General features: G+C 30.5%; 1 protein-coding gene across 2 annotated transcripts in view; it reads left to right on the top strand.

The window, feature by feature from the left end:
• LOC113376574 (calpain 11-like) overlaps positions 1-27,766 on the top strand; it is a 56,652-nt gene that overhangs the window by 21,851 nt on the left and 7,035 nt on the right. Inside the window, exons 3-13 of one of the 2 annotated variants that reach the window (XM_026616539.1) lie at positions 5,984-6,038; positions 12,617-12,767; positions 14,656-14,861; positions 17,676-17,816; positions 18,257-18,410; positions 20,319-20,595; positions 20,863-21,016; positions 21,551-21,723; positions 26,025-26,233; positions 26,432-26,662; positions 27,461-27,727. In XM_026616539.1, the coding sequence (XP_026472324.1) occupies positions 5,984-6,038; positions 12,617-12,767; positions 14,656-14,861; positions 17,676-17,816; positions 18,257-18,410; positions 20,319-20,595; positions 20,863-21,016; positions 21,551-21,723; positions 26,025-26,233; positions 26,432-26,662; positions 27,461-27,727 (2,018 nt within the window). The remainder of the gene's footprint in view (positions 1-5,983; positions 6,039-12,616; positions 12,768-14,655; positions 14,862-17,675; positions 17,817-18,256; positions 18,411-20,318; positions 20,596-20,862; positions 21,017-21,550; positions 21,724-26,024; positions 26,234-26,431; positions 26,663-27,460; positions 27,728-27,766) is intronic. The other variant, XM_026616540.1, reaches the window with a different exon arrangement.

A 27,766-nucleotide genomic window follows, 5' to 3' on the forward strand; every position in this document is an offset into this window, starting at 1 on the left:
AGAACTTTTTTCTGAATATTCATAAGCCACTTTATTATCACATTTATATTATTTAATATGAATCATTCAATGGTTTCTCGCATGTGTTGTATAAATACAATAAAGTCATTCATTATTTCAATCTAAGTATTTCCAGATAAAGAATTATTATTGGTTCTTTATCGCAAAATATACAAACAATATTTTTGATCATTTTTAATTATTTTTGATCATTTAATAACAAAGAGTAGCTGAATAGCAGTTGCAAGTCAAGTCATAAAACTTGAATAAACATGCATTGTGTTAGTAATATAACAATTACTGATAGTAATTACATTAATACAAACGAGCTTAGGCGCTAAAAACCTGCCGAATAGTTGGCGAATATTTGGTATTTGGTATTTTGCCGAATGTACTCTTTGTTGCAAGCTTAATTAAATTAAAAACGAGTTTAATTCAATGAAATATTATACATGTAAATGTAAGAAAGTAGGAATACCTTTAGATGAAAAGCAAAAACTATTCTTAAAATAAGCAGTATAGAATGCTTCACGCATTTTGGGATAAGTTTCCATAAAATGTGAATATTAGTTGTGAGTGGCATTGTCCATAAAATGGTAAAATGCCACTTACAACTATTGTTAACTTCCCGAAGAAGAAGTTTGTTTTCGCAAGAAAATCTGATTTGCTAATTTTATGTTTTCTCTATTCTGAATCGAATGAAATCAAATTTGGAAAAAGTATGTGCATGTGTGTGTATGTGAGTCGATTTTTGAAGTTTTCTCAAAAATGGCTGAACCAATTAAAAAAAAAGCAAAAATAAAATTCAAAATACATGATAGTCATATGTCAAAAATCAAATTTGTGATGTAAGTCAAAATTTGAATTTTGTCAACGTTTTCTCATAAACGGCTGAACCGATTTCTTAAATTTAAAATTTTAATTTAAAAACTTAAAAATAAAAAAGTACCGGGATTTGGTTTGCAAGACGATCGGCCAAGCAAATTCTCGGAATGCAATAAGCAATATAGTGCTTTTTGTTAACAATTTTCACAAAGACCTTGCTATATGAAGTTTGTGGAATTTGTGCATTGTTTACATAAATTAATAATTACATCAATTGATTATTTATATCCGTGTCACCTATTGAGCAGCCTAAAAAATTTCTCTATTTATGTTAAAAATGTTACCATTATTTTAAGCAATTCAATAATATCTAGGATTACGTGCATGACATACGTAATCATGCCAGTATTTTTATAGCAAATGCTTAATATTTCACAAAATAATTTATTATGTTTTTTTTTAAAAAATGTTTCGACGTTCTTAATGAAACTTAACAGTCATACGAAAATTGGTTAAATTATACAAATTAATTAAAATATTAAATAATATACGCTGCAATTTTAAGACATACAAGCACACGTATGTCAATTATTAAATCTATTTTAAAGTTTTTCCAACTTGCCTGAAGGCATAATGCCATTTGCAACTAGTTAAATATTTGATTGTAATTTGAAGGGGGAGCCTGATTTAGAGGCTTAAATAATCGTATATTTTTTGCAAAATTTTCTTCCAAAATTAGCCAAAAATATTTCTATAATGTCAGAAACAAATCTCTTCTAGTTGAACCTAAATTCTTAAATAAGTTATAATTAACCCACTTTTTAAAGGGAAATTTTATATAAAAAAACATGATTTTTTTAAGTTGTGAAAAATTAATGAGTTTCTCACTTTTTTCAGAATTTTTTCAGGTTTAACTAGAATATATACTATTGAACATATATATTTTTGTTTTTTTGTGTTTTGGATGAAAATTGTGACCTGCATCTTTTCCCCCAAATGACACCTGCACGCTCGTGGCGCATCGGCAAATTGCTTGTACCCGTCATAAATTTTAATGAAAATTTTTGAGAAGAATGTTGAAATATATAGCAATAAAACGTGCAAAAAAATTTTTTTTTCTCCAAAAATGCCTCAAAAAGGCGATTTTTTGAAGTCTCTAAAGCAGGCACCTTCCATAAGCATCTTTAATACTATTAGTTTGTGTCCTGTAGCAATACTTAAAATTTGCTTGTAAATTTGTTTATTTGTATCTGATTATAAATGTTATAAAAATATATTCAATCAATTCTTCCACAGAGTACAAAAATGCTAGATTTATAGAAAAGCTACGCAACTATAGCTAATCCAAATTCTTTATTACCAGTTATATCATTTTTACTAATTTTGAAATATATGCATATTTATTTTGTATTTCGTAAATAAATTGAGATTACATATATGTGGTAATATACACATTTTTCATAAATAATTAACAATTAAATAGCTTTGTAATGTGAGTTATGTGGTGTTAAGATATCACATATTGTTAGTACTGTGGGAAAAAATATTAACAACAAATGAACATCATTTACCCAAACAACAAATATACACAAACTATTTACAATAACAAGTTGAAAATATTTACATAATACGCGAACATTCTCACACAAAGTATTCTTGTTCTATATTATAATTGCTAATTTGTTACTTAAAAATTATTTTACATTGTACTATTCCTAAACATGTAAATTTTCAACTTAGTTTTGAAAATAAGTTTACAAAGTTTCAAGTGATTAATAGGTAATTAAATATTGTTTGTACGTTTAAGAATGAATAAACCTTTTTTGATTATTATTGTTTTTCTCTTAAAATTGTATCTACTAGATTTTTTTATTATACTTGTATTCAGTAGAAACTTATACTTGGTCTCACCATCTTCTAGCACCAATTATGAATTAAAAGCAAATTCGGAAACATCCATATTTACATACATAATTTAATATTATTATTGTATTTTAATTTATTTGAACAGCGATCTGAACTTTACGGTCCTATGAGCTGCTGTTATAAATTGCCTACAAAATACGTCGGTGTTTTTATAAAATCCACATAGCTGTGATAAATTTTATTTTATATTATTACAATTTCTATAATAGGGTTTTTTTTATTGACGCGGCAATGCCAGCTATTTTCACTTTTCATCACTGCTTGACATCAAGCTGCTCGGAATCTCTCATTCAGTAACCGTCGCTTTAAGCTTTACCTACGAGTGAACTCAATTTATTAATAATTTTGATTTTTATCGATTATTTAAATAAATTTACATAAAGCTAACATTAAAAAAACTGGAAATTATAATTTACAAGACTAACGATAATACGTGTAACGAAACTTTTAGAAAAAAATCGAATTTACAATTTTATTTATATAATGTGATTATAACTTTTTTTTATATATAATATTACATATAATTTAAAATTTTAGTTTTTGTATTCAGCTAACTGCACTTACATATTTTTCAAATTTCGTTAATTCATTCATCAATTCAATTGTCTAATTATTATGATTAATAATTATTTATTATCATGGCATTAGAGCTTATGTATGTTATTTAGTGCAAATCTCCCATGGCAAATACTAATTTTCATTATGTACATTGCTTTTTATTTCATTAAAAATTTAAATTAATTAGATAAAAAATTGTTGTTTGTAAATGTGTCGGTCAGTCTGAATGTCTGTTCGATGTAGACCAGAACGTATGGATCAATAAAATTTTAATCACAAGTTTATTACATGGAGTTATGTAAAATTATATATAGAGCTGGGTTTAAAGGTCCGCGGGTAAACATATTCATCACAGATATCACAAACCAGTGAACCTAAGAATTTTTCTTTTTTTTATTTGATTTATTGTTCATAGCAAACTATATACAGTACATTCAGCAAGAATTTTTTCTCAACCATATTTGAGAGTAGAGGGAAAAGTTGTATAATCAGCCATCACTTCGATGCTTAAGCCATCGGTATTGGGAGATAAATGGCTATGTTCAAAAAGCCCTAATAAATGTATTTTCTTTAAATGTTAGTACTATTGTTTAGTTTACGAGACCTTGATATAACTTTTAAGTATACGTTATTTATTTGTTTTATAAAATGCATTGTAATTTTTAAGTTAGATTCAACAGTTTTTTTCATGTAGTCTCTATAAGAGCTTACATCTGGATGGGGTAAAAAGGACGAACTGAATCATTACCCTGGCAAAGGTTTAAACAATAATAAAAATAAAAAAATAGTAAAAAATACTTTAAAAAATAATATGCTCGGACGTATTTTCGTTTTATTATATTGGCCATAAAGGTGACAATCTTCATGGCATTAATCTTTTACACGGAATGGTTGCTACCTCTCGTAGAGGGGGTAGCGGAGAGTTTTTGGGACTAATTGTTCACTTCCAAAAGAAAAGTCCGCTTAGCAACATGTTCAATAAATAATAAATTAATATATTTTCTTTCTATATATCTTAGTGACAAATTAGTGAAATACATACAAATACATACAAATACAAAACAAATCAGTGTTTAATACAGTCCACAGCTACAAGGGTTAAATTATAATCCAACAACCTGAGTTATCGAAGGAGAGTTTTAATAAAAAACATAGCTACGTGGTAGAGACAAGCAAATAAAACAGTAAATTAAGCTAAAAAAATTATAAAAAACAAGTAAAATAATTACTTATTTTTCTTATGCTAATGATTATTTCTGATAAACCAGATCAAGGTTGTATACAATGTTAACTCTGTACAAAATGTACTAATGAATTATTTGGTAAAATCTTTTCAAAATTAAACAATGCATCTTTATTTATGTATTGATAATATTACGGAATTTATGATTTTTGAAAAAGAATAGGGTCATTTCGTTCGTCCAGATGACTCCAACATTTTTTTCTATGATATTGCGAAAGAGCAAATACTCCCGCAAAACCTTCATCAATGAAACGCAGACGAATTATATTACATAACAATAGCAACTTGAACTAAACATATATGAACTCTTGAAAACAAAAGTGGCATGTGCTCGGTGTGTATAATTTATTATGAATCATACTTATTTATTGTCAATCACGTTCTGTCATTGCCATTTATGCAGGTGCAATATTGTAAACAAGCGATAAAAATACTGTATGTATATAATGTATACACATCATACATACCTATATTATTACCTATGGTATAGAATTTGCGATTATCTTAATTTCTTGATTTAAATTCTTCAAAAGATTAAAATTTGATAGTAATATAGTAAATAATTTTAATAATAATAAACATAATAAAATTCTAATAATACTGTCTATCTGTTTTAAGAGCATGATAATTATTTTTTCTTATTCAACGCGTTTTTTTATTCAATAGGTATGATGAGATGCTTTGCAATTTTTATTTGTCATTGTCTATTTTACATATATATAAATTTACATAAAAGTTCGAAATACGTAAATAAATTTCAATTAATATATACAATTTTTAGATGATCGATTTTGAGGGAGGAGAAATGTTTCAGATTTTGTTACTGTGATTGACAAAGATATGGTAAATTAATGGCGAAAAAAGTTAAGGAAAGTTGAGAGTTGGTGAGTTTTTATCGAGTTAGGCTCTTAATACTCGATAATATTCGAAAGCTTATTTAGAATGGTTCATATATAATTAAATACAGATTTTTTATGCCAATTATGTAGTAATTTTGTGTATTAATAGAATTTAATTAAATATAAATATTTGCTCGACTAAAAAATAATATGGGTCAGCGGTGACGATATCGGTTAGAACGTGGGATAGCACCAACTCGTTCCGGGTTTGCTGGTTCGATTCCCGCTACCACTGTAGCCCAACATCAGGCAACTTTGATGTCAAATTTCCACTTGGGGTTATAGATCACAACATAATTTCAAGTGGAAATCGTCCTTCGTGAACATAGCTGCATCATTCAATCATATGATAACTATTAGACGTAAGAACTAATGTAAACCGATGGGTTGCCTCTCATAAAAATACGTTAGGTCATAAGTCTTCACCAAACAGTTTATAGAACATGTAGTATAAGAGTTCTGATTGCTGTTGATACAATTAAAAAAAATGATAAAAATTAGTATGATTATTTAATTTTTGTTCGATTTACAGATGGCGGAGTCAGACTTCAAAATCACTCGGAAAGAGACTTGTCAACATTATCCATGTAAGTAAAAAGCTACATTATTTGCAAAGTATCTTCTGTAAATATAACTCATCCTTACTAGTTTATATCAGCTCATAGGGACATAAATTTTTAGATAAATGCTAAAATTATATCATCTCGTGCTAAATGGCATAATACACTAGAATAAAAGTCTGTGTTATTTTTACTATCGCCGCGGTAATTTTAAGATTAAGCAATACTGATAATATAATATATTTTGGAGTGGAAAAAGCTTTTCTGGTATTGCTGCAGTAAGTTGTCAATTATCACTATAATAATAATAAGAAATAATAAATGGTAGTCAGCCCGAAGGCAGATCCATGGTGTAATAGCCATCACAAATAAATGATTTCCTTACCATTCATCCCATTACCACTACACCCGCTCCCCATTTTTTTATTTTATGATTTTCCTTTCCAAACTTCTGCTTCCATGCTTCTTGATTCTGTTCTCCGGCTTTCAGTTCTCTGTATTTTTTCTTCTTGCGTAAGTCATCAATCGTCTGCATTCTTCTTCTTCTCATTCTTTGTGTTTCTCAAATTTTACCCCCGACGACGTCGTGCAGGAGGCACTTTTTTGCAAAGGAGGTCTGATCTAGTTTCCTTTTTTTAGAATTGTGCTCGGTAGAGTGCTTTCTTCACCCACTCTTTTCAGGACTTCTTCATTTGTAATTTTGTCTGTCCACTTTATCTTCTCCATTCGCCTCCAGCACCACATTTATATTGCTTATTATATACCTTTTATATCACTACATGAAAAAAAACTATTGGGTGGTTGCTTTCTAAAAAAATAGACAGAAAAATCATAAGATTGCTAGGTCAAGATTCAACATGACAACTCATACAACTCCTAGTTTTAAGTACTGTTTAAAAGCAATGTAATATAGGAAGTCTTACCTCGCCATTCGGATTTGTCCATTTTTACTTGAAAATATAGATCCCAATATATTTCTGATTATGAGTAAAAATATTTCTTCCTGGTATAGCTGCAGTATCTTAACAAATATCATAACTATTAGAAAAAGAATAATTATTGGGTTGCTTGGAAATGACTCCACATGACAACTCATACCACTCCTAGTTCCAATTACAGTTCAAAAGCCATATAATATAGGAAGTCTAAGACCCTCCATTCGGACTAGTCTATTTGTACTTAAAAATATCATATGATATTTTTGAATACAACTTTTTGGTATTGCTGTAGTAAGTTAACAAATGTCATCACTATTAGAAAAATGACAACCACTAGGAAGCTTTCTAAAATCAGACAGGAAAATCATTCGGTTGCTTGGAGAAGACTCAACATGACAACTCATACCACTTCTAGTTCTAAGTACTGTTCAAAATTAATATGATATAGGAAGTCTTAGACTTGTCGACCGGAATTATCCATTTTCACTTAAAAATATAAATTTTAATATATTTCCGAATGAAAATAGCTCTTTCTGTTATAGTTGCAGTAAGTTAACAAACATAATCATCATTATAAGAAAGAGGATAACCAGTGGGCTTTCTAAAAGAATCAGGCAGGAAAATCATTGAACTGCTCGGAGAAGACTCAAAATGACAACTCATACAACTCCTTCTTCTAATTACTTTTTCGGCCTTAGAAACAGAACTTGATTTCATTTTTATTGTATCACTTTTAATGCATTGAATTACTGAAATATAAATATCAATAATATATAAATATGAGAAATGCATGACGATCATAAAGGTTGTCATGATACATATGTACGAAAAGTTGGTACTTAATATTAAACCATATGAATTTTTGTCTAACTAAGATGAAAGAGTGTGAAAATAATCTGCTCTTTCAGGTATAGATTTTGTCAGAGTCGGCTATTTTATATGGAACATTTGCATGAGGGGATAGACACTATTAAATCACTCAACCGCTCTAATGTACCTATATATATCTTATAGCTTATGCATGGCTATACGTGATTATTTTATAATTCACAAGCGAACATTCCTATACCGCGTACGCAAACAAATACCGCTTTATATGTAGAAGACAGGGGATGGCAACTAATCCCATCCTGAGCTCTCTGGAAATAAGAGCACAACGTTAAAATCTGGCTAGTATTGCTGGAACTTTCCATACGGTGAAATTTTGAATTTTGAAACTTTTGACCGCCAAATGCCATTTGTTTTTAACTTTTTTTATTGGATGTCCAAAACCGCTGGATCTGCTTTCCTTAAAATTTGATCAGTTTTTAATCCCATGAATACTGATAAAATCTTTTCTGAATCATTTAAATCGGACCTTCCGTTCTCTCAAAAGCTGAATTACCATTTTTTGCATTTTTTGCACCGTATCTTCGAAACTCCTGGGGCTGCTTCTGCTAAAAACTAATCGGCATCTTTCCATCAATAGGAATCGAATGCCTTTTGAATGATTCACATCGGTTAATCGTTGCTTCCAAAACGTCGAGAAAAAATTGTATACATTCACACATACTACACACACACACATGCACACAGATGAACACACACACACACATACATATATCCATTTTTTCTAAGGTATGTCAAAATGTTCAGAAACCTTTGAAACGTAAAGATAAATAAAAATTTTCATTTAGATTTTTTTGCGGTTACTAAAACTTTCCCTATGGAAAGTTCTAGGCGATCTTATTTATATAATGTGTAATATTACAAAATCTGCCTTATACATCACAAATTTTTTGGACAGTGTTATATTTAGTTAAAACAGTTGTCTATTTTAGTTCTATAAAAATAATAGAGTACTTCAAGAAAATAGTATGTTGGGAAATGATGAAAGGCGACTTACAATAGAGAGTGTATTTATGAACGCAACTTTAAGTTGAGTAATGTTGTGATTCTATTGATTTTCTGAAAAACAGTTGATATTTGATCTATATGAATTGCATATAAGAATTGAGAGAAGACCTTGACATATGAGACTAGTATCTAAGGCGCTTGATTTTATGCAGTAATATTATAAATGAATTTCAATGCAAATGATAATTATTCAATATAATGTGTTTTTTATCAATGCTTACAATTTCAAATTGTTCTCTACTCTTTTAATAAAATTTTATTATTAAAAGTAAATATTAAACTGAAAAGTTTCAAAGAATAATTGAATCCTCAAATACAGATTTTTTTTTTGAAATTACTTTTCATTCATTTTTAATGCAAATTTATATTTGTTTATTAATTATGGCATATTTTCTTTGTAACATATGCTTAGCGGGAAGTTCTAATAAACTGGTTGCAGGCATGCTACCACACATATTATTAATACTAATAGATTAAATTAAAAGAAAACATAATTATCGATCATGAAACAAATAAATAATTAATTACAAAATGGCAACGCAACCAATCTTTATAAAAAATTAATCAACACGATTTTGAAATGATATCTTTCCAACGGTTTTTAAATTCTCCAAAACGTGTATTTTGAAGTTTTTGCGAAAACATCTCGCAAAACGAACATCGAGAGTCCTTAACGAATTTTATCAAACACACTTTGGTTTGAGTAGGATTTGAAACGTCAAGAAAATAAAAATAGCAGATACTGGAAGTTCTTCATAAAACATGATAAAATATTTGAAATGAAAATACGATACTGATTAGAAACCAGAGTAACCAAGTCGAAAATGATCAGATCGTGTATGTATTTAATATTAATTATTTGAATTCAATTTAATGTATATAAATTTATAATAGTTTCATTATAAGTTTTAGTTTAGAATAGTTTCCAAAGTCTGGATTATGTTTTGATATTAAGCCGAGCACGCCTCGAGCGATGTTGAGGTATTACATATTTTGTTGTACTCCTTTATGAATGTCAGGTATTAGTCTCAACAGATAGATCTCATCAAAATAGTGGCGATATTATTCAGCTTGACATTAAAATTACTATTTTTATTATTATTGGTTAATATATTTTTACAAAGGTTCATTATTACCTTTAGTAATTACTCGTATACTGTGAAAACCAAACCAACTATATCACAAAAAAAAACATATCAAACGAATAACTATCGAATTTTCTTCAGTAAAATGGTCAGAATCATTGTAGAAATATATTATGCTATTTTTATAAAATTTATCATCTGATACTTTTTTCTCCTATTGGCGTCGGGGTAAAAAGATACAGCCAGAAGCCAAAAAAAATCACTATTAACTTCCAGTAGGATAGTTATAGTAATGGGCCGAAAATCGAAAATGAAAATTTTTGCATTTCTCGACGTTTCTGAATATTTTGGCATACCCAGAAAAAATGGATGTGTGTCCACGTTTTCGGGCGTACGGATCAACCGATTTGAATCGTTCAACCGATTTGAATGATTTCTATTGATAGGGAGATGTGCTGATAAGTTTTTGGCAAAGGCAGGTTCTAGACAAACAAATGGCAGTTTTTGAGAGAACTAAGCGTCCGATTTGAATTATTCAAAGAACTTTCTGATTGTTTCAAGAAAATAATTGCTTCAAATATTTCTTCAAAGTTTCAAATATTTTAAAATTTTTTTTTCAAAAAAATTTTTTTTGTATATTGAAAATAATTCATATTTTAGTTTTAATGCTGTTCTAATATACTTTAAACAAATAATTTCAACTTTGCAATTCAGTTTATATAATTCTTATAAATAATAAACAATGTTACAATATTTATAAAAATCTATTTGAAAACACTTAATATTTCTCGATCATTTCGTTGCGGTACGGTAAGTTCCAGCAATTTGCCTTGAGGCGCGATGCCATATACCACTAGTTTTAATTTTAGTTTCAAATAGGTTTTACGGAATAATATCTATATTATTCAATCAACATGATGCAGTTTATTAGGTCGAATAATAAATAAAATTTATCGGTTTTTACTACTATCATAAAAGCTTTGGTTTGGATTGGTTTCTTGAAATAAAATCATTACATATAGAGCAAACATATTTACTGTTTGAAATACATAACACATCGGCTGTAAAGTCTCGAGGCTAACTAATCAACATAACACATTTTCTTGTCATTTTTTTTATTCAATATAGTTTTCTTTGAGGACGATATATATATATATATATATATATATATATATATATATATATTATATCGATTATATTGAACTTCGAACTTTTCGAAACCATTTTTGTAGTACGATTTGTACTTTGGCACAAAATTCGGCATTTTGCAAAACTTTTTTTACAGCGAGCATTCTTTTGAGATCTGAGAACATGATATTGTCGCTAGGGAACAGATTTAGAGTACTCTAATTAATGTTTTTTGCCACTGTTTTCATGGATTTGTGACTTGATGAATGGTTTGGAAAGATAATTCTTTGAGAATCCCAAAAAACTGACGCTATAATCTTGCCAGCTGATCGTTTGCATTTTTTTCCTCATCGTTTATAGTCTCCTCGGCTGATTGTCTATTCGACTCCGGCTGTAATGGTGAATCCAAGTCACATCCATGGTAACATTGATGCAAAAACTCATAATCGTGTTATTTCGATATCCTTACTAATCATCCTTAACACTCCAAATTTCCTTACTAATCATCAACTCGTTATGCTTTTGGTCAAATGTGAGTTCGCGGCACAGAGCTTTTTCCTATTCAAATATTCGCGGAACGATATGTTCACTACATTGTATTGATATCTTTAGGCTGTTAGCTAAAAGCCATTTTACTTTTCGGTTTTCGAAAATGAATGGCAGGACTATTTCGATGTTTACCGGTATAACCACCACAATAGACCTTCCAGAGCGTTCAGCATCGCCAGTGTCTGTATGGCACGATTAAAATGGGCGAACCACTTCTCCACCGTTTGCCTTCATTTGGCAGAGTCCAGATAACTGAACTTTAATAATAAGTGAACACACACAATTGCTTTGAACGCATAGTTTTTAAAATCCCAAAAGTAGCGTCACTTAAACCTCAGTAACTTGTAAACTAATATTCGGATTGTTATGAAAATTTGACAGGTATCGTTTGAAGCTTGGTACGTCCTAAAAATCATATGGATTTTTGTTAGTAGAGCCAAATAGCAGTTGTTGAAGCGGGGGTCACCAAAATTGGTAGCGACCATGTCCACGTTTGCTACTCTCTTAGTAATCAAAATGAATAAAGAATATTAATCTTAAAAAAAAAACTTTAAATGATGTCGCGATATTAGTATTATCCCCAAATTTTAATTTTTACTGTTTTTGGAAAATTTGAGAAGCTCAAAAAAGTAGTTACAAAATGGTCTTTTTAACTTAATCCTAGTGGTAATTCTTAATCCATTTTTTCTAAGGTATGCCAAAATAATCATAAATCTTTGAAACGTAAAAATATGTAAAAAAAAATTATTTTCGAGTTTTTTAAAAGTTATTTAAAAAAGCAAGTATTTTTTTAAATTTCTACACTAGAATACCTTCTTAAGCAAAAATGTAGTTTTGTGACTTCAGCTTTAATTTATATAAAAATTGTTAAAAAAAAGTTATTTTAACAGATCGCCTCTAAGAAGTTTTAGTTATTCAGATTCAGATATTTGGTTTTTGTGTCATCATTCTAATAAGTTAAAAATGTCGTTTTTTAAATAGATTCTATTATATCTGATATATTCCGCAGGACTCGCTCAAGTACCTTGTATCGAAACAGCAATGGGCTTGCTGCGCTTGCGACACCTGTCTCATTGCACGAAGACGCCCAGTTCCAAATATCAGGCAACAATCGGGCGACGCTGGCGATGAGAAAGGCCACTGTGTGGATGCGCCCTCATGTGAGTTGTACAATATTATAAGTTATTAATTACATCTTTTAAATTTACCTTCAATATTGACCATTTATCGTTTATTCAAAAATGTGTATGTATGTTTAAATTGTTTGTAGCCAAGATCGTTAACGCGTTGACTTTGTATGGACAGGGTCGCGCGTTCGATCCCCGCTCTGGCAACCTGACATCGGGCAGAGCGATGTCCATTTTCAATTGAAAATATAGATCAAAATATGTTTCCAATTGAAAATAAGCCCATCTCGGGCACTGTGGTGTGAAATGGAAATGGGAAAAACTCTCACACTACTTCTTCCCTGAATCGAGTTGGAGTTTAACTCAGCTCACGGACCTGCCCTAGGGCAGAGCACTCATTATTATTATTATGTTTAAATTAATTTTTTGGTTTCGGATAGAATGAATTGACTTCGGTTCCAATAATTTGCAAAGCGTTCTATTCATTCCATATGGAGATGTGGAGAATAATAGCAAAATACATTAGTGGAGACTGGGTACAGCTGTGCCACTTTTTTATCAACAATAATTTTGTTAAATTACCAGTTAGCTGGGAGAAAGTAAATTAAATGGTATTTTTTAACATTTGTCTACATGAAAATACTGAAATACTGTCCTTAATTAAATACGATCGATTCATTAGAAAATCAGATCATACAAGAAAAGGGTGAGTGTCACAACAGTCCCATGGATTAAAAATAAGTTTAAAAACAATAGCTATAAACACCGAAATGGTTTATTGTGAACCGAACAGTTCAAATATTATAGGTCTATGAAAATCGCTTTAATTATAAAAATTAATTAAAATTTATTTCATTCAATACGAGAACTATTTTTCAGAACTTTGATTAAATTTTATTATTAAACTGCTTTTTATATGTGTATGAGATTTTAAACTGTTTGATGTGACCAACAACTCTATTTCCTTACGAAGTTTGACTAAAATCCTAGAAGAGTAAACCTGAGATTTTCCTCGTTAGTTTCTCTAACATATAGGTAACTGAACTCCGTAATAATCTAAAATATTATAGTTTTAAAATGCAAAAAAATTAATAAATTAATTACAAGTTATCTTGTTACAAGTTGAAAGATTTTTATTATTATAATTTATAGTATCAAGCATTATGAGAAAATCTAACTTATGCATTGATATTCTTTTATGTTCACTATTTATTTAAATTATTTGTTTCAACATTTTTTTTGCTTTTTTCTATTTACATTTTTGATATTTTTTTATATTAATTAGACGAATTTTATAATTTCAATTTTATTGAAACTCGGTATAATTCTAAAAATATATTAATATATTTTGCAGACATCATACTTTTATTATCATTTATTTCCTTTTTCATACAACTTTGTACGAATATTTAAAAAGAATCGTTTATGATCATATATATATATATATATATATATATATATATATATATATATATATATATATATATCGAAATCTTTGAATTTGCAAAAACTTTGTAAGACAATATCGTTCATTTTTTAAATATAATTTTGAGCAGGTCACATAGACACATAGATTTTAAGTTTTCTGCTTAGATGACTTATATTGCCATATTGTGTAACAATCTCACTGTTTTCAATAATAATACTTTTGTCAGGAATTCTAGAGTATGTGACCTGTAATTTAATTAAACGTTAACTAAGCACATGTGCATTCTTTTGTGCGTGTTTAACGATTGCTTGGTAAATATAATGCACTGATTTGTCTTTTGAAAATAATTAAATAAAACAAATATTATACAAAAAATTAATTGAATTCAAAAAAAATAATAAATGCATAATTTCGAATATGATCCGTCTCTTTACAATATGATACTTGATTTAGTAAGGTATTGATTGAAGCAGTGTATTTGTCAAATCGCAGGAATTGTGTGCTCGTCCGATATTTCGCACACCTGTTCCACCCGGTATGGTGCCGCCTGCACGAGAACTGCCTGATCCTGGTGGGACAGGGGATCCGAATTTACTCGGGGCGATTGGTGTCCTGGCTCAGTTACCTCGCCTACTGGACAGAGTCATCCCGCCTGGGCAAAGCTTTGATCCTGCACAAGGCTATTGTGGAATGTTTAGGTGAGTAATGAAATTAGCACAATCTTCACTAACAGGAATTGACACTGGTAAAAACAAATTAAGTATAGGGGAATTTGGCAAAAGGGTAAACTTATCGGCGGTTTCACTAATCAGTGTTCTAAACAAACCTTTTCGGATTCGGTGAAAAATGCTTGCTTTAGTATATAATATGCATTAATTTCTAGTGCAAATCATGGGTGTGTTATTTATTATCCATCGTGAAAGCAACTTCACATGTTTTTCAATGCAAATAGTCCTTCACGGGTATTGCTGCATCGAATTGAATAATAAAATAATCAAACTAGTGGAGCTCATGGCATCGTGCCTTAAAGCAAATTGCTGGAACTTCCCGAACATTTTTGAAAAAAAATTACTTTGAAAAAATTAGATTTTTGAGAAACTATAAATTTTTGACAAAAATTTACTTTTTTTTGAAAAAAAAAGACCGAAGAAAAATTTATTTTGAAATATTTTAGAAACTCTGAACTTTTTTTTAAAGCAATCGTACTGCATCGCATAGAGACAAAATGTCGAAGCGCGTAAGCGCCACGTCGCCGTATAACGGATAATCATTGGTACGGAACCCATAGGAATGTAAACAAAATTTATACTTATTGTTAAAATCTGTATAAAATATCTGATAATTTGATGTACATATGTCTAATGATCATTTTTGACCGCCAAATGGCTTTTTTTTACTTTTTTTACTAGATCTCCGAAACCGCTAGACCTGCCTTCATGAAAATTTGATCAGTTCTTTATCTTGTTAATACAAGTAAAATGTTTTTTTTGCCCCACATCTTCGAAACGGCTAGACCTGCCTTCGCCAAAAACTAATCAGCACGTCTCCTTATCAGTATGATTCGAGTGTTTTTTGAATTATTCAAATCGCTTCATCCGTGTTCCCGAAATCGTCGACGAAAATTTGTATCCGCACACACACACACGCACACACACACGCACACTCACACATACATCTATTTTTTCTAAGGTATGCCAAAATGTTCAGAAGGTTTTGAAATGTAAAGATATATAAAAAGTTTCATTTTCGATTTTTTGGGATTACTATAACTTGCCCTACGGAAAGTTAATATGGATTGATTGTTATCCCTTGGTCACCATCTTAAAAATACGACGTAAGGAGAAGTTCGAGCAAAATATCTCATAGACTGGAAGTTGTGATCGCTATTAAATATGAGTATTAATGAAAAAGCTTTGCATGCATGATCTGATTTCAATTTTTATACAAATGTTTAAATTAAAAATATATTTTCAATGAAACGCGCTTGAAAATTAAGACGTATTTGAAATGCTACCCGATAAAAGTTATAATTATATAATATAAGTATATATCAAAATATTAAATATATATAAAATAAGTTATAACAAAAAACACTAATTAAAGCTGATGGTATTATTTTTTTGTAATTGAAATTTAAATTACTTAAACAATATATAATAAAAATTATTAGAAGTATAAATTTGAAATATAATATAATACCGATTCTAATTTCTAACAATTAGATCGAACTGTGATGGAATTTTATACCTACGCTAGAAGTGTATTATCTGATTTTCCAATCGTTCGAACGATATTAATTGAAGCAATCAAATAATTTCGATTAAGGTTTGCAACACATGACATTTTAAAGCGATATGTAGTAGATAGCGACAAGCAGGTTATAAAGGATAGAAACACTATTGCTAGATTTAAGTTCTAGGCATGTTTTGATCAAACATATAGAAAGCGTAGAAGCAGATATATATATATCGTACACTTTGCTGCATTTTTAATATTTTTAATATTTATCATAATACCGAGACAGTTCCGGATTGCCACCTTGTGTCCCGGGTTTTTCTAAAAGCACGATTTGTTCCGTATTTTGATCTTTTGTCCCGGATTGATTCGGGGTTTCGAACTACTACTAAAACTACAACTACTCAAAAATTTCAAATATGATATATAAAATATGCTTAAATGAAACTATATACGTTAAGAATGAGAGAATTGGCGAATGCAAAATTTAAAGCTGGGTAAAATAGTCTCTCACGCTAAAAGTTTCGAACTTTTATTTGAAATTTTACGGAAACTACAAAAATTATAAAAACAAACTAATTGGCTGCGTGGCGCAAGTGTTAATTATTACTTATTATAAGTTTATTATGAAGAAAATTGAACAGGATTTTATATAAAGCCTAAAAGCGAAAAAACACATATAATATAACATCATAGATAAAAGAAGACTATAACATATAATCGAGTAATAGTTTTTAACAAATTAAGAAAAATTTATTCATTTAAAGAAACTGTTTTTTATTGTGTCCTTATATAGTATTTGTTATTTTAAATCATATTAAAGTCATTTAACATAAAGCCCCCCGTTTCTTCATCTCGGATTAGAATACCTATAAGTTGTTTTCCTGGTTTTAACATAAAAAATATGGTCATATTACTATTACGAATATTAAGTTGTCACAATACATTTCCAAGAATGTATAATTACATCTTGAAAATTCAGAAATAGCTCATTTTAATAATTTCAAATATTTTGAAACACCATATGTATGATATGAAAGAGAAAGCTAACTGCATTCAGAAACATTTTACATTGTACATGAGTTTTTAGATTTTGAATTTGAAAATTCTTTCACACAATATAACATATTTGCATTTTTTATTCATTTTTTTAAAGATCAAACACAAAAATAAATTCGTTTGCAGCAAATAAGTACAATTTTAGGACCGCTAAAAATAATATCTAAATCTTATCTTCAATATTGAAATAATGAATTAATTATTGCGGTTTTAACAAGATTCCGTTTCTGGCAATGGGGTTCGTGGGTGGAGATATGTGTGGACGATCGTCTGGCATGCAGATCAGGAAAACCAGCTAGAATGCACTCAGCTCAACCCGATGTCTTCTGGGCGGCATTGCTGGAAAAAGCTTACGCCAAGTAAGTTTTATAAATCACAAGTAAGAGAATAAAATTAAAAATATTTTTACTTAAATTTGAACCAATTACAAACTATCAATGCAAATCGGAACTGCTAATGTTTGATATTAGAAATATCTATCATAAAACTGTGTATTTTACCAAAGAGTTTACTGAATATAAATGTATTAAATTTAAATCATAATTTTAAAATACTGATTTTTTTGTAATAAATATCTGTTTTTTGATGTCTTTATCTGTGATCTATTTATACAAAACAATGAGCAAAGATTATACATTAAAAGCGTTTTGATCAGCGAAGAATTTACTAGGTGTATAAAACAAAAATATAATAAAGATTCTCAAATATCTCTGAGCTTCATACTCGTAATCAAACATCAAATGACTACATGTTTTAGTTTTGATATTAATAGTTTAATTAAGATTTATGGATTTTAAAGGCTTTATGGTGGTTATTCTGCTCTCCGAGCTGGTTCGCTGGGTCGTGCATTGCAAGATCTGACGGGATGTGTTGTGCAGTGTGTTCAACCAGGAGGACCATTGCTGGCAGGTGCTCTTCCTAGATCAACACTGCTAGTAGCAACTATTAACACGGTACACCAAATATACAATGATCAACTTTATTAACTAACGGTATACACCAAATTTAATCTGAATTCATTGATATCATATTCAACAATAAAAGTTTCAGTAAGAATATAATAAATTTTGCCAGTTCAGAGGCAGTACTATATGCAATTCAACAATACATTATTTAATTTGAGCAATTATTTAATATCGAGATTAATGATTTTGTTCAAACTATATAAGCAATTTTTTAAAATAACAGGATTATAATTTTTATTATTCGTGAAATTCGTAAGTGCATTTGATGCTTATATATCGAAGCTGATATGTCAATCTTATTGTTAGTTAATTAATTCTTTGTTCTGGTAATGCAAGTGAAATGTTTTTTGAATAATTCATTGGCTCAAAAACTGTATCCGCACATATACACATGCACATGTGCACACACACGTACATATATGTACATACATACATGTACATCTATGTTTTTCAAAATATTCACGGTCACTGTAATTTTAAATGTCTCGAATTATTACAGCTTTGTATGGGTCACGGGTAATATATATTATAATATATATATCACGGGTATATAATTTTCTAAACATTATAAGTCAGTGTTTGTCATACTGGTTATTGGTAGATTTTTATTATTATATTGAGTGTGACATAGGATCCTGCATCTTGAAATTGTCTCTTGGGCTTTGCGTAGTACCTTGCTTTCAAATATACCATACACAATTAAAACGTTAATATTTTTTGAAGAAATTAGTTAAAATAAATTAAATAATGATAATAAGAGTCTGCCAAAGGCGGGCCTGTGATATGAGAGCAATGATTTCTTTCTCCTCCCTTGTTTATTATTTCTATGACTATTTTATTACCATTAATCTCTTTTGTGAATTTTTTTTCACTGCCTACATCCTTCCTTCTGGTGCTTCTGGTTCTTTCCACTGGTCTGGTGCTTTGGCTTTCAGTTCTCTGTATTTTCTCTTCTCGCGCAAGTCATCAATCATCTGCATTCTTCTTTTTTCCAATCCTTTCAGTCTTTCCATTTTCTATATATTTCTATATATATGTCCGATCCAGTTTTCTTTTCTTTTCAGAATTGTTCTCAGTAGAGTCCTTGTTTGCCCACTCTTTTCAGGACTTCTTCATTTATTACCTTGTCCGTCCATTTTATCTTCCCAATTTGTTTTCAGCACCACTCTACTTTGCCGCGCTTTTCTACCTATTTCAACGCTGTTTGTATCTTCCTGGTTCACTCTTCACTATCTGTCCGATATACAGATTCTGGAACAGCCTGCGCTCTCTTCAGTCGATATGAAAAGATTTTAAAATTTACATATGTGTATTTCAGTAAAAGCTTTTTACCAATCTATGAAGTAGAAGCAAATGTCGCGGTTAACGTCGAGACATCTGTCTGCCTATTCTCAATATTCCAATGGCATCTTTGATGCCTATTCTTTTTCTGAAGCCAAACTGGTCTTCGTTTATGAGCTGCTCTATCTTATTTTCGAGTCGTCTCATAAGGCTATTAGAAGGAAACTTTCCTGAAGCCAAACTGATCGTTCTGTGGCCGCTGCACTTGCTTGTTTTTTTGTGAAGAGCTATCATCGCGACATTCAGGAAGTCCTTTCGCCAATCGCCCGTTCGGTATAGATAGTTTAACAATTCAGTCAGTTCTTATTAATCCATTGTTGCCCAGTTATTTCAGCAGTTTTGCCGGTATGTAGTCATTCCCTGTCGTCTTTCTTCTTTTCATGTCCTTTATTGAGTCCTCTCTAGACTTCTCTAGACAAAATTGAAAAAAAAAAATAAATAACAATTTTTATTGTGCTAGAAGATATCTTAAGTACGTTTAATTAGTTTTAAAACATGCATTTCTAACTGTGAATTTTTGTATATATTTTTGAACATTTTCATTGTGTTCCACAGGAACGCGACTGCATTGGTACAACAAGTAGGAATCGAACGCGTCAGTCGGCTGCACGCTGTGGCTTGTTGACCGATCATCCTTACTGTGTATCAGGACTGGCGCGAGTTCGTGCTGCTGAACCTCCTTCTGCTACGAATGGCGGTCATAACAATGGATTAAATGGCAGTTCCACAGCCAGCGCTGCAGCAGCCGCCGGCAATTACACTGGTTTTCATCAGCCTGGTCTTTATGTTTTGGATGGCGAGCGATCGGCAACATTAAGATCGAACAGCGTAGGTAAGAATCATAAGAAAATTTCTTTACTTGGCACAATAAAAAAATACGATAAATCTTCTGAAACAAGATTGTTTAATTATTTTTTTAACTAATACTATAAACAATTTTGTTGGTATAATTTACAAAATTAATTACTATAATTCGATGACTACCAAACCTTATCAAAGCCGGAACAGAGCATTTTGAATAAGATTTTTTACTTTTGAGTATCTTTATCAGATTAGTTGTTTGTTTGTTCTGATAATTAACAAAAACATTGAGTTGCAGCTGAGCATGACACAGCGTTAGTACGATTGCAATCACCTTGGGGCCGAGGTAGTTGGTTGGGAGCTTGGGCTGAGCGTAGTTGGGAATGGTCAGCACTGCCACAACGTGATAAGGAATTATTGGCACCGAGACCACAACATGACGGCGAATTTTGGTAATTATTTTTCAAATGTGTACAATAAACACAAATCGTAATTTATATCGTAAAGTATATAAATAATTTTTTTACTGAATACCAAATACATCGCTTATAATTTGCTGCATGAAGTTATATGAATTACAGTTTTGTTATGTTATAAAAGCTGCCTTTTTAAACGGCAAATTTGAAGGAGAAATTGTTTTTTCACCGCATAATTTAATGATCTCTCCTGATCTGATTATTCCATTCAAACGTTTGGTATTACAAATTTGTTTATCTTTGTCGTTTGTGTCAAAGGGTAAACAATACCAAATAAAAATTAGGAAGTCTAAATTTTATGAATCAACACACGGAAACAAGCAAAACTTTAGGACTACATTTAGCTTTATTATATCATTTTCAAACTTCATTAAATCATTTTATATTAGTATCAAAATTTCCATATGTTGTGTGCTTTTTGGGAAGTGGAGGATAAAAATTATCTCTTTAATATGTATTATGTACTATAATTAAATATTCTACGAATATTTTACAATAATTGATTTCTAGGATGTCTGTGACCGATTTTTGTGCGCGTTTCACGTCTGTATGGTTAGCACACGTTGGTCCTGATGATTGGGCTTTGGAAGCAGCCTTGCATGCTCGCGCTCCTTGGAGGGCTGCGCTTGCACTGCGCCAGTGGCGGGCGGGATTCAATGCGGGCGGTGGCCCTAAATACATTGGTACGATTGAAATACATATTGTCAACCTGCCTTAACGGGATAATAAAAATCTACATCAAACTAGTGGGGCGCATGGCTTCGTGTCTTAAGGCAAATTGCTGGAACTTCCCGTACCAAATTTTTTTTTTAAAGATTAACATTTTTGAAAAAAATTTACTCTGAAAAAATTAGATTTTTGAGAAACTATAAATTTTTGACAAAAATTTACTTTTTTTTGAAAAAAAAGACTTTTTGGAGAAAAATTTATTTTGAAATATTTTGGAAATTCTGAACTTTTTTCAAAGCAATCGTACTGCTTTAATTGCATAGAGACGAAATATCTAATAATATAAATAACTAATAATTTGATGTGCATATGTCTAATGATCATTTTTGACTGCTTGATGGCATTTTTTTTAATTTTTTTACTAGATCTCCGAAACCGCTAGACCTGTCTTCATGAAAATTTGATCAGTTTTTCATCTTGTTAATACAAGTAAAATGTTTTTTGAATTATTCAAACCGAACGCTCCGTTTTCTTAACTGAGTTATCCTTGTTGGCACTTTTTGCCCCATATTTGTAACGGCTAGACCTGCCTTCGCCAAAAACTAATCAGCACGTCTCCTTATCAATACGAATCGAATTATTTAAATCCCTTCATCCGTGTTCCCTATATAGCATTAAAAGCTGTCGAGCAAAAACTTATCATAATAATAACCAGTTAAGAGCCTTAAGGCAAATTACTGGAATTTCCTGTACCAAGAATTAATGTTTTTAAAACTTTGGAAAAAATTCGATTTTTGAAAACTTTGAAATATTTGAATAAATTTTTTTTTTTAATTTTTTATTTTTTTATAATTTGGACATTTTAAACTTTTTTTTTCAAACAAATCGCGCTGCGTTAGCTGTAAGGAGACGAAAAGCAGACGCGCGTAAGTGCCGCCTAACGGATAAACATTGATACGGAACCCATAAAAAATTAAACAATTTATACGTATTATTTAAATCTCTAAGAAATATCTGATAATTTGATGTGCATATGTCTAATGATGATTTTTGACCGCCAAACGGCGATTTTATATTTTTTTCATTTGATTCTGAAACTGCTAGACTTGCCTTTTGAAAAAAATTATCAGTTCTTCATTTCGTTAATACAAATAAAAAGTTTTTTGAATCATTCAAATCGGACGCTTCGTTATCTCAAAAACTGAATTACCATTTTCGGCACGTTTTGCCCCATATCTTCGAAACCTGCCTTTGCCAAAAACAAATCAGAAAGTATCCCCGTCAATACGAATCGAATTTTATTTGAAATATAAAATTTGGTTGATCTGTGTTCACGAAATCGTTGTCGAATTCGAATGCGAACACACGAAGAAACCTTGAAAGAAAGATATATACAAATTTTTATTTTCGATTTTTTTGCGATTACTATACCTACCCTACAAGATGTTAAATAACTTTGCAAAAAATTGTTGAAATTTGTTATAATTATAGCTAAAAAAAACTTTTATGATTTATATATAATATAATACATCCTATAAAACTTTATTATTATTATTAGTTTCATTACTTCAATATGTTGCATAATTTTGTCATTAAACAAAATTGTAATAAATATAATACTAAATATCTAATGTCAAACAAAACAAAAGATACGTTCAAATTACATTGCTAGTTTCAATAAAATTTCCGTACGTGATATTTTCACAAGTCAAGTAAATATATTTAAAATGAAAATGATTTCATTTCTGAACAGTTTGTTTCACTTAATTGTGTACTTTTATAAAAATTTTATGCTCGCCAATTCGACAAAGCACAGAAGCGAACTTTATTTACCGATGTTCATAATTTGTTTGACACTTCTAAAATTCATTAACCACCTACATATTTGGCCCAAAAGGATCCAAAAACACTACTGGCCGCTTACGAGTATATTTGATATACTTTGTAAACAATTCCTATTGGAGGTGGCAATGGCTAAACTATGGAATGTAAGTGAATTATATACGGATTGTCGCAATCTCGAGGAATATGGAAAGCATCCAAACATGATACAAGGCTTTCTGTCATTTTCTTATGCAGACCAGTCAAATGATATTAATGTTAATGAGACATGTACCATACCCACACTTCCATTGCTATTGATTAACATGTTAGCAATTGGTAGCTTTTTTATTATTGAATACATAACAAGCAGATACCTTAACATCACTAGATATCATGTAAATAAGAGCACTCAGTGTGTACATAGTGACATTTTAAAAGATTTGAGAAATTTATAAAATTAAAACCACCTTGGTGAAAATTGATTGTGTAAAGTTTGAATAGAATCGAAATAACCATGAAAATCCATTAAAGATTGAAGATAAATAGACAAAACTGGAAAGAAGTATTATTTTGAAAAAGCCAAATCCTATAAGATAACAGCATCTACACAAGAAGTTTCAACGTTTCAATGACAGAGAATTGTCATTGAAATTCAAAAATTCGATATTTCCAATGAAGACAAAATACCAAACAGCCAAGAAAAATCTACTACGCTTCTGAAAAAATTTTAATTAATTTGTATTTGGTTTTAGATATGTATACATAATATGTTTGTTTAAAAATTATTATAATATGATATTTTTCATGAAATTGAGTTAATATTATGCAGGTTAATAACGATACATCTTTCCGTTTAAATAAAAATCAATATATTCACAAAATAAAGATTTATTATTTAGTTAATAATCTTCTTCCCTAAGGGGAAATAATATCAACTTGCAATTGATTTAATTACTAAAACTAAGTATTATTAATTATTATTAATGGTTACAATGTCATTTTGACTATTTGTTTTGTACTGAGCATGGCGATTCGTTCTATTTTATTGATAGATTTGTGTGTCCGATACCTGTATGCAATCTTATTCTGCACACTCTATTATGGAGTTGATTTACATTGTGAGTACTTGCTTTGGAATCTATCTTGGTCAAATCAATTTATTGCCATTGAACACAAAAGAAAAACGACCATAACAGCAGAATCCACCAAGATTCAATAGAAAAACGTTTAGTTCATTCGAACGAACTTAGTTATAAAAAATTTAACTATTTAACGATTTCATATATAAGCTCGAGGACAACTCACGTCCTTTTATGAGATCTTATCATTAGATTTATTTATAATTTATATTCATAAATCAATTTTAACCATTTTTGAAAAGCTTGATACTTTAATGAATTTTGTGGACTTCAAAAGTTCACAGACCGTTTATCAGGATATAATATAACGAATCAAATATATTTTTTTGAGATACTATAACTAGTTTATCAAAGCCTGCCATAAATAGGAAAACTTATGTTCGCATATTCATCAATATAATATTATAATAAACTAGTGAGGCGCATGGCATCGTGCTTTAAGGCAAATTGCTGGAACTTCCCGTATCAAAAATTATTACTTTTTTAAAAACGATTTTGAAACATTTTTGAAAAAATTTACTTCGAGAAAATTAGATTTTTGAATTTGAAATTTGACAAAAAATTACTTTTTTTTCGAAATTTTTTTTTTTTTTTTTGAGAAAAATGTTTTCTTTATTTTGACATATTTTGGAAATTCTGAACTTTTTTCCAAAGCAATCGTACTGCTTTAACTGCATAGAGACGGAATATCAAAGCTCGTAAGCGCCGCTATCTAACGGATAAACATTGGTACGGTACCCATAGGAATGTAAACAAAATTTATACTTATTGTTAAAATCTGTATAAAATATCTGATAATTTGATGTGCATGTGTCTAATGATCATTTTTGACCACCAAATGGCATTTTTTTTTTACTTTTTTTGATAGATCTCCGAAACCGCTAGGCCTGCTTTCATGAAAATTTGATCAATTCTTCATCTTGTCAATACAAGTAAAATGTTTTTTGAATTATTAAAATCGGACGCTCCGTTTTCTTAAAAGCTGAGTTACCGTTTTTGGCACTTTTTGCCCCGTATCTTCGGAACGGCTAGACCTGCCTTCGCCAAAAACTAATCAGCACGTCTCTCAATACGAATCGAATGTTTTTTGAATTATGCAAATCGGTTGATTCGTGTTCCCGAAATCGTCGACGAAAATTTGTATCCGCACACACACACACACAAACACACACACATACACATACATCCATTTTTTTAAGGCGTGCCAAAATATTCAGAAACCTTTGAAACGTAAAGATATATGAAAGTTTTCATTTTCGATTTTTTTGCGATTACTATAACTTGCCGTACGGAAAGTTAATAAATTAATTCAAAACATTAGAAAATGTACTTTAATATTCTTTATAAAACAGAAACTACTGCAACGAACCCGCAATTTCGAGTGCGTGTGCCAGCTGGAGCTCCTTGTGGAAAAGCCCATGTAGTAGTGGCTGTAGCACAACGCTATGAATGCTCAAATCTGGGATCCCAAGGTTCTAGATCATTGCAGAATATTGGCTTTGCATTGTACGAAGCTCCGCCGGCAATTACAAGACTCACTCCACAATATATTTGTGAACAGGTAATATAAATACCCATGAAAATTTTAAGTCACTTTATGTGCGCTCTATCAATAAAATATATACAAAAGTTTTCAACCTTCAATCAATCCATTTACTTGCGTCACTCATTTTTATTACTTTTATTATTTGATCTTTTTATATTTTGAAGATGTATGTTTTCCTGTTTTATTAATCTAATAAGAGAAACTTGCTCTCAGGCTCCATTAGATTATGCTCCTGCTCAACCGTTGCGTGAGGTCGCGTCATTCTTCGCACTGCCACCGGGAGACTTCGTAGTTTTGCCCCATTGTGGAGCACCACATCGCGAAGCTTCTTTTTTGTTACGAATATTTGCTGATCAACACGCTGATGTTTGGGAAGTCAATGAGGATAATTTAGTCATACACAATGTGGCAGCTGAATTTAGCGATGAACGGCTTCAAGACGCTGTAAGATAGTTGATTCCCAAAATAATTATATAATTTGCAGATTATTTTTGCATGTGTCTTCTATCTTCAATATCAATATTAATTTGCTCGATATTTTAACATACCGTATTAAAAACGGAACAATAGGGGGCCGACTGTGCCGACCAATGTTATAGTAAAGCTATATTAGGTAGCGTTTTGCATATAAAATGGTACTAAAACTATCAAAATGCAATGTACTTGCTGTGCAGTCTGGAGTTTAACATATAAAATGTAACTTCATTCATTCATTCAAAAATTATGCCACATCACATACATGCACTTATGAAAGGATTGTGAGCTGGTCGTTTGTTTGCTAAAACATCTGACTGTACAGCAACCACATAGCCTTTTGACAGTTTTTTATATGAAAAATGCTGCGTAACATATCCATCCTTGCCACAACATTGATATATTTTACGGCAGAATCGGCCCATAAGTTTTATATGGAAACTAAATTGAATCAAAATTAGTAATACCAAGCCCAAAGATCAATAGTTATTGAAATTTAAAACTCACAAGAGTACAAAATTTCAAACAATATAATTAAATGGGTGACTCCAAATTTCTAAGTAGTACAATTTTATAAATGATTTTTCATTTTAGATATCAAGCTAGTAATATCTTTATTACGAAACCTTTATATATTGAAGTAACCTTTATATCTTAATCAAAATTTTATAAATAAAAAAATTGAAATCGGTAACAGTGTTCTATGTTTATTAAATTCTGTATAATTTATTAGGTGCATCAATATATTCATCGTCGTTTATTTTGCAGCGCCTTTTAGCTCGTTTACGAATGCGGTATCCACCTGAAGTAACAGCTCTACAGTTGCGCGACATCCTGCGATCAGGCGGATGCTGCGCCAGTTTCGTTGTAGGCGGCTCTCAAGTGTGGCCCCGTGCTGCACTCGGAGTAGGTGTTGGTCCGGGGCCTTCTATAGAGCTCTGCCGCGGACTTCTCGCTCTACGCGACCCGGCACTAGCCGGACTGCTACCACTTCAGGATGTGCCGACCTTAGTAGCACTTCTTAGGTTTTGGAAGGTAACTCATAACTATGTAACTATATGTTATGTCGGCTCG

Source organism: Ctenocephalides felis, unplaced genomic scaffold (assembly GCF_003426905.1).
Source record: "Ctenocephalides felis isolate EL2017-DRISC unplaced genomic scaffold, ASM342690v1 CF-g0.4_SCAFFOLD_01886, whole genome shotgun sequence".
Taxonomy (NCBI): domain Eukaryota; kingdom Metazoa; phylum Arthropoda; class Insecta; order Siphonaptera; family Pulicidae; genus Ctenocephalides; species Ctenocephalides felis.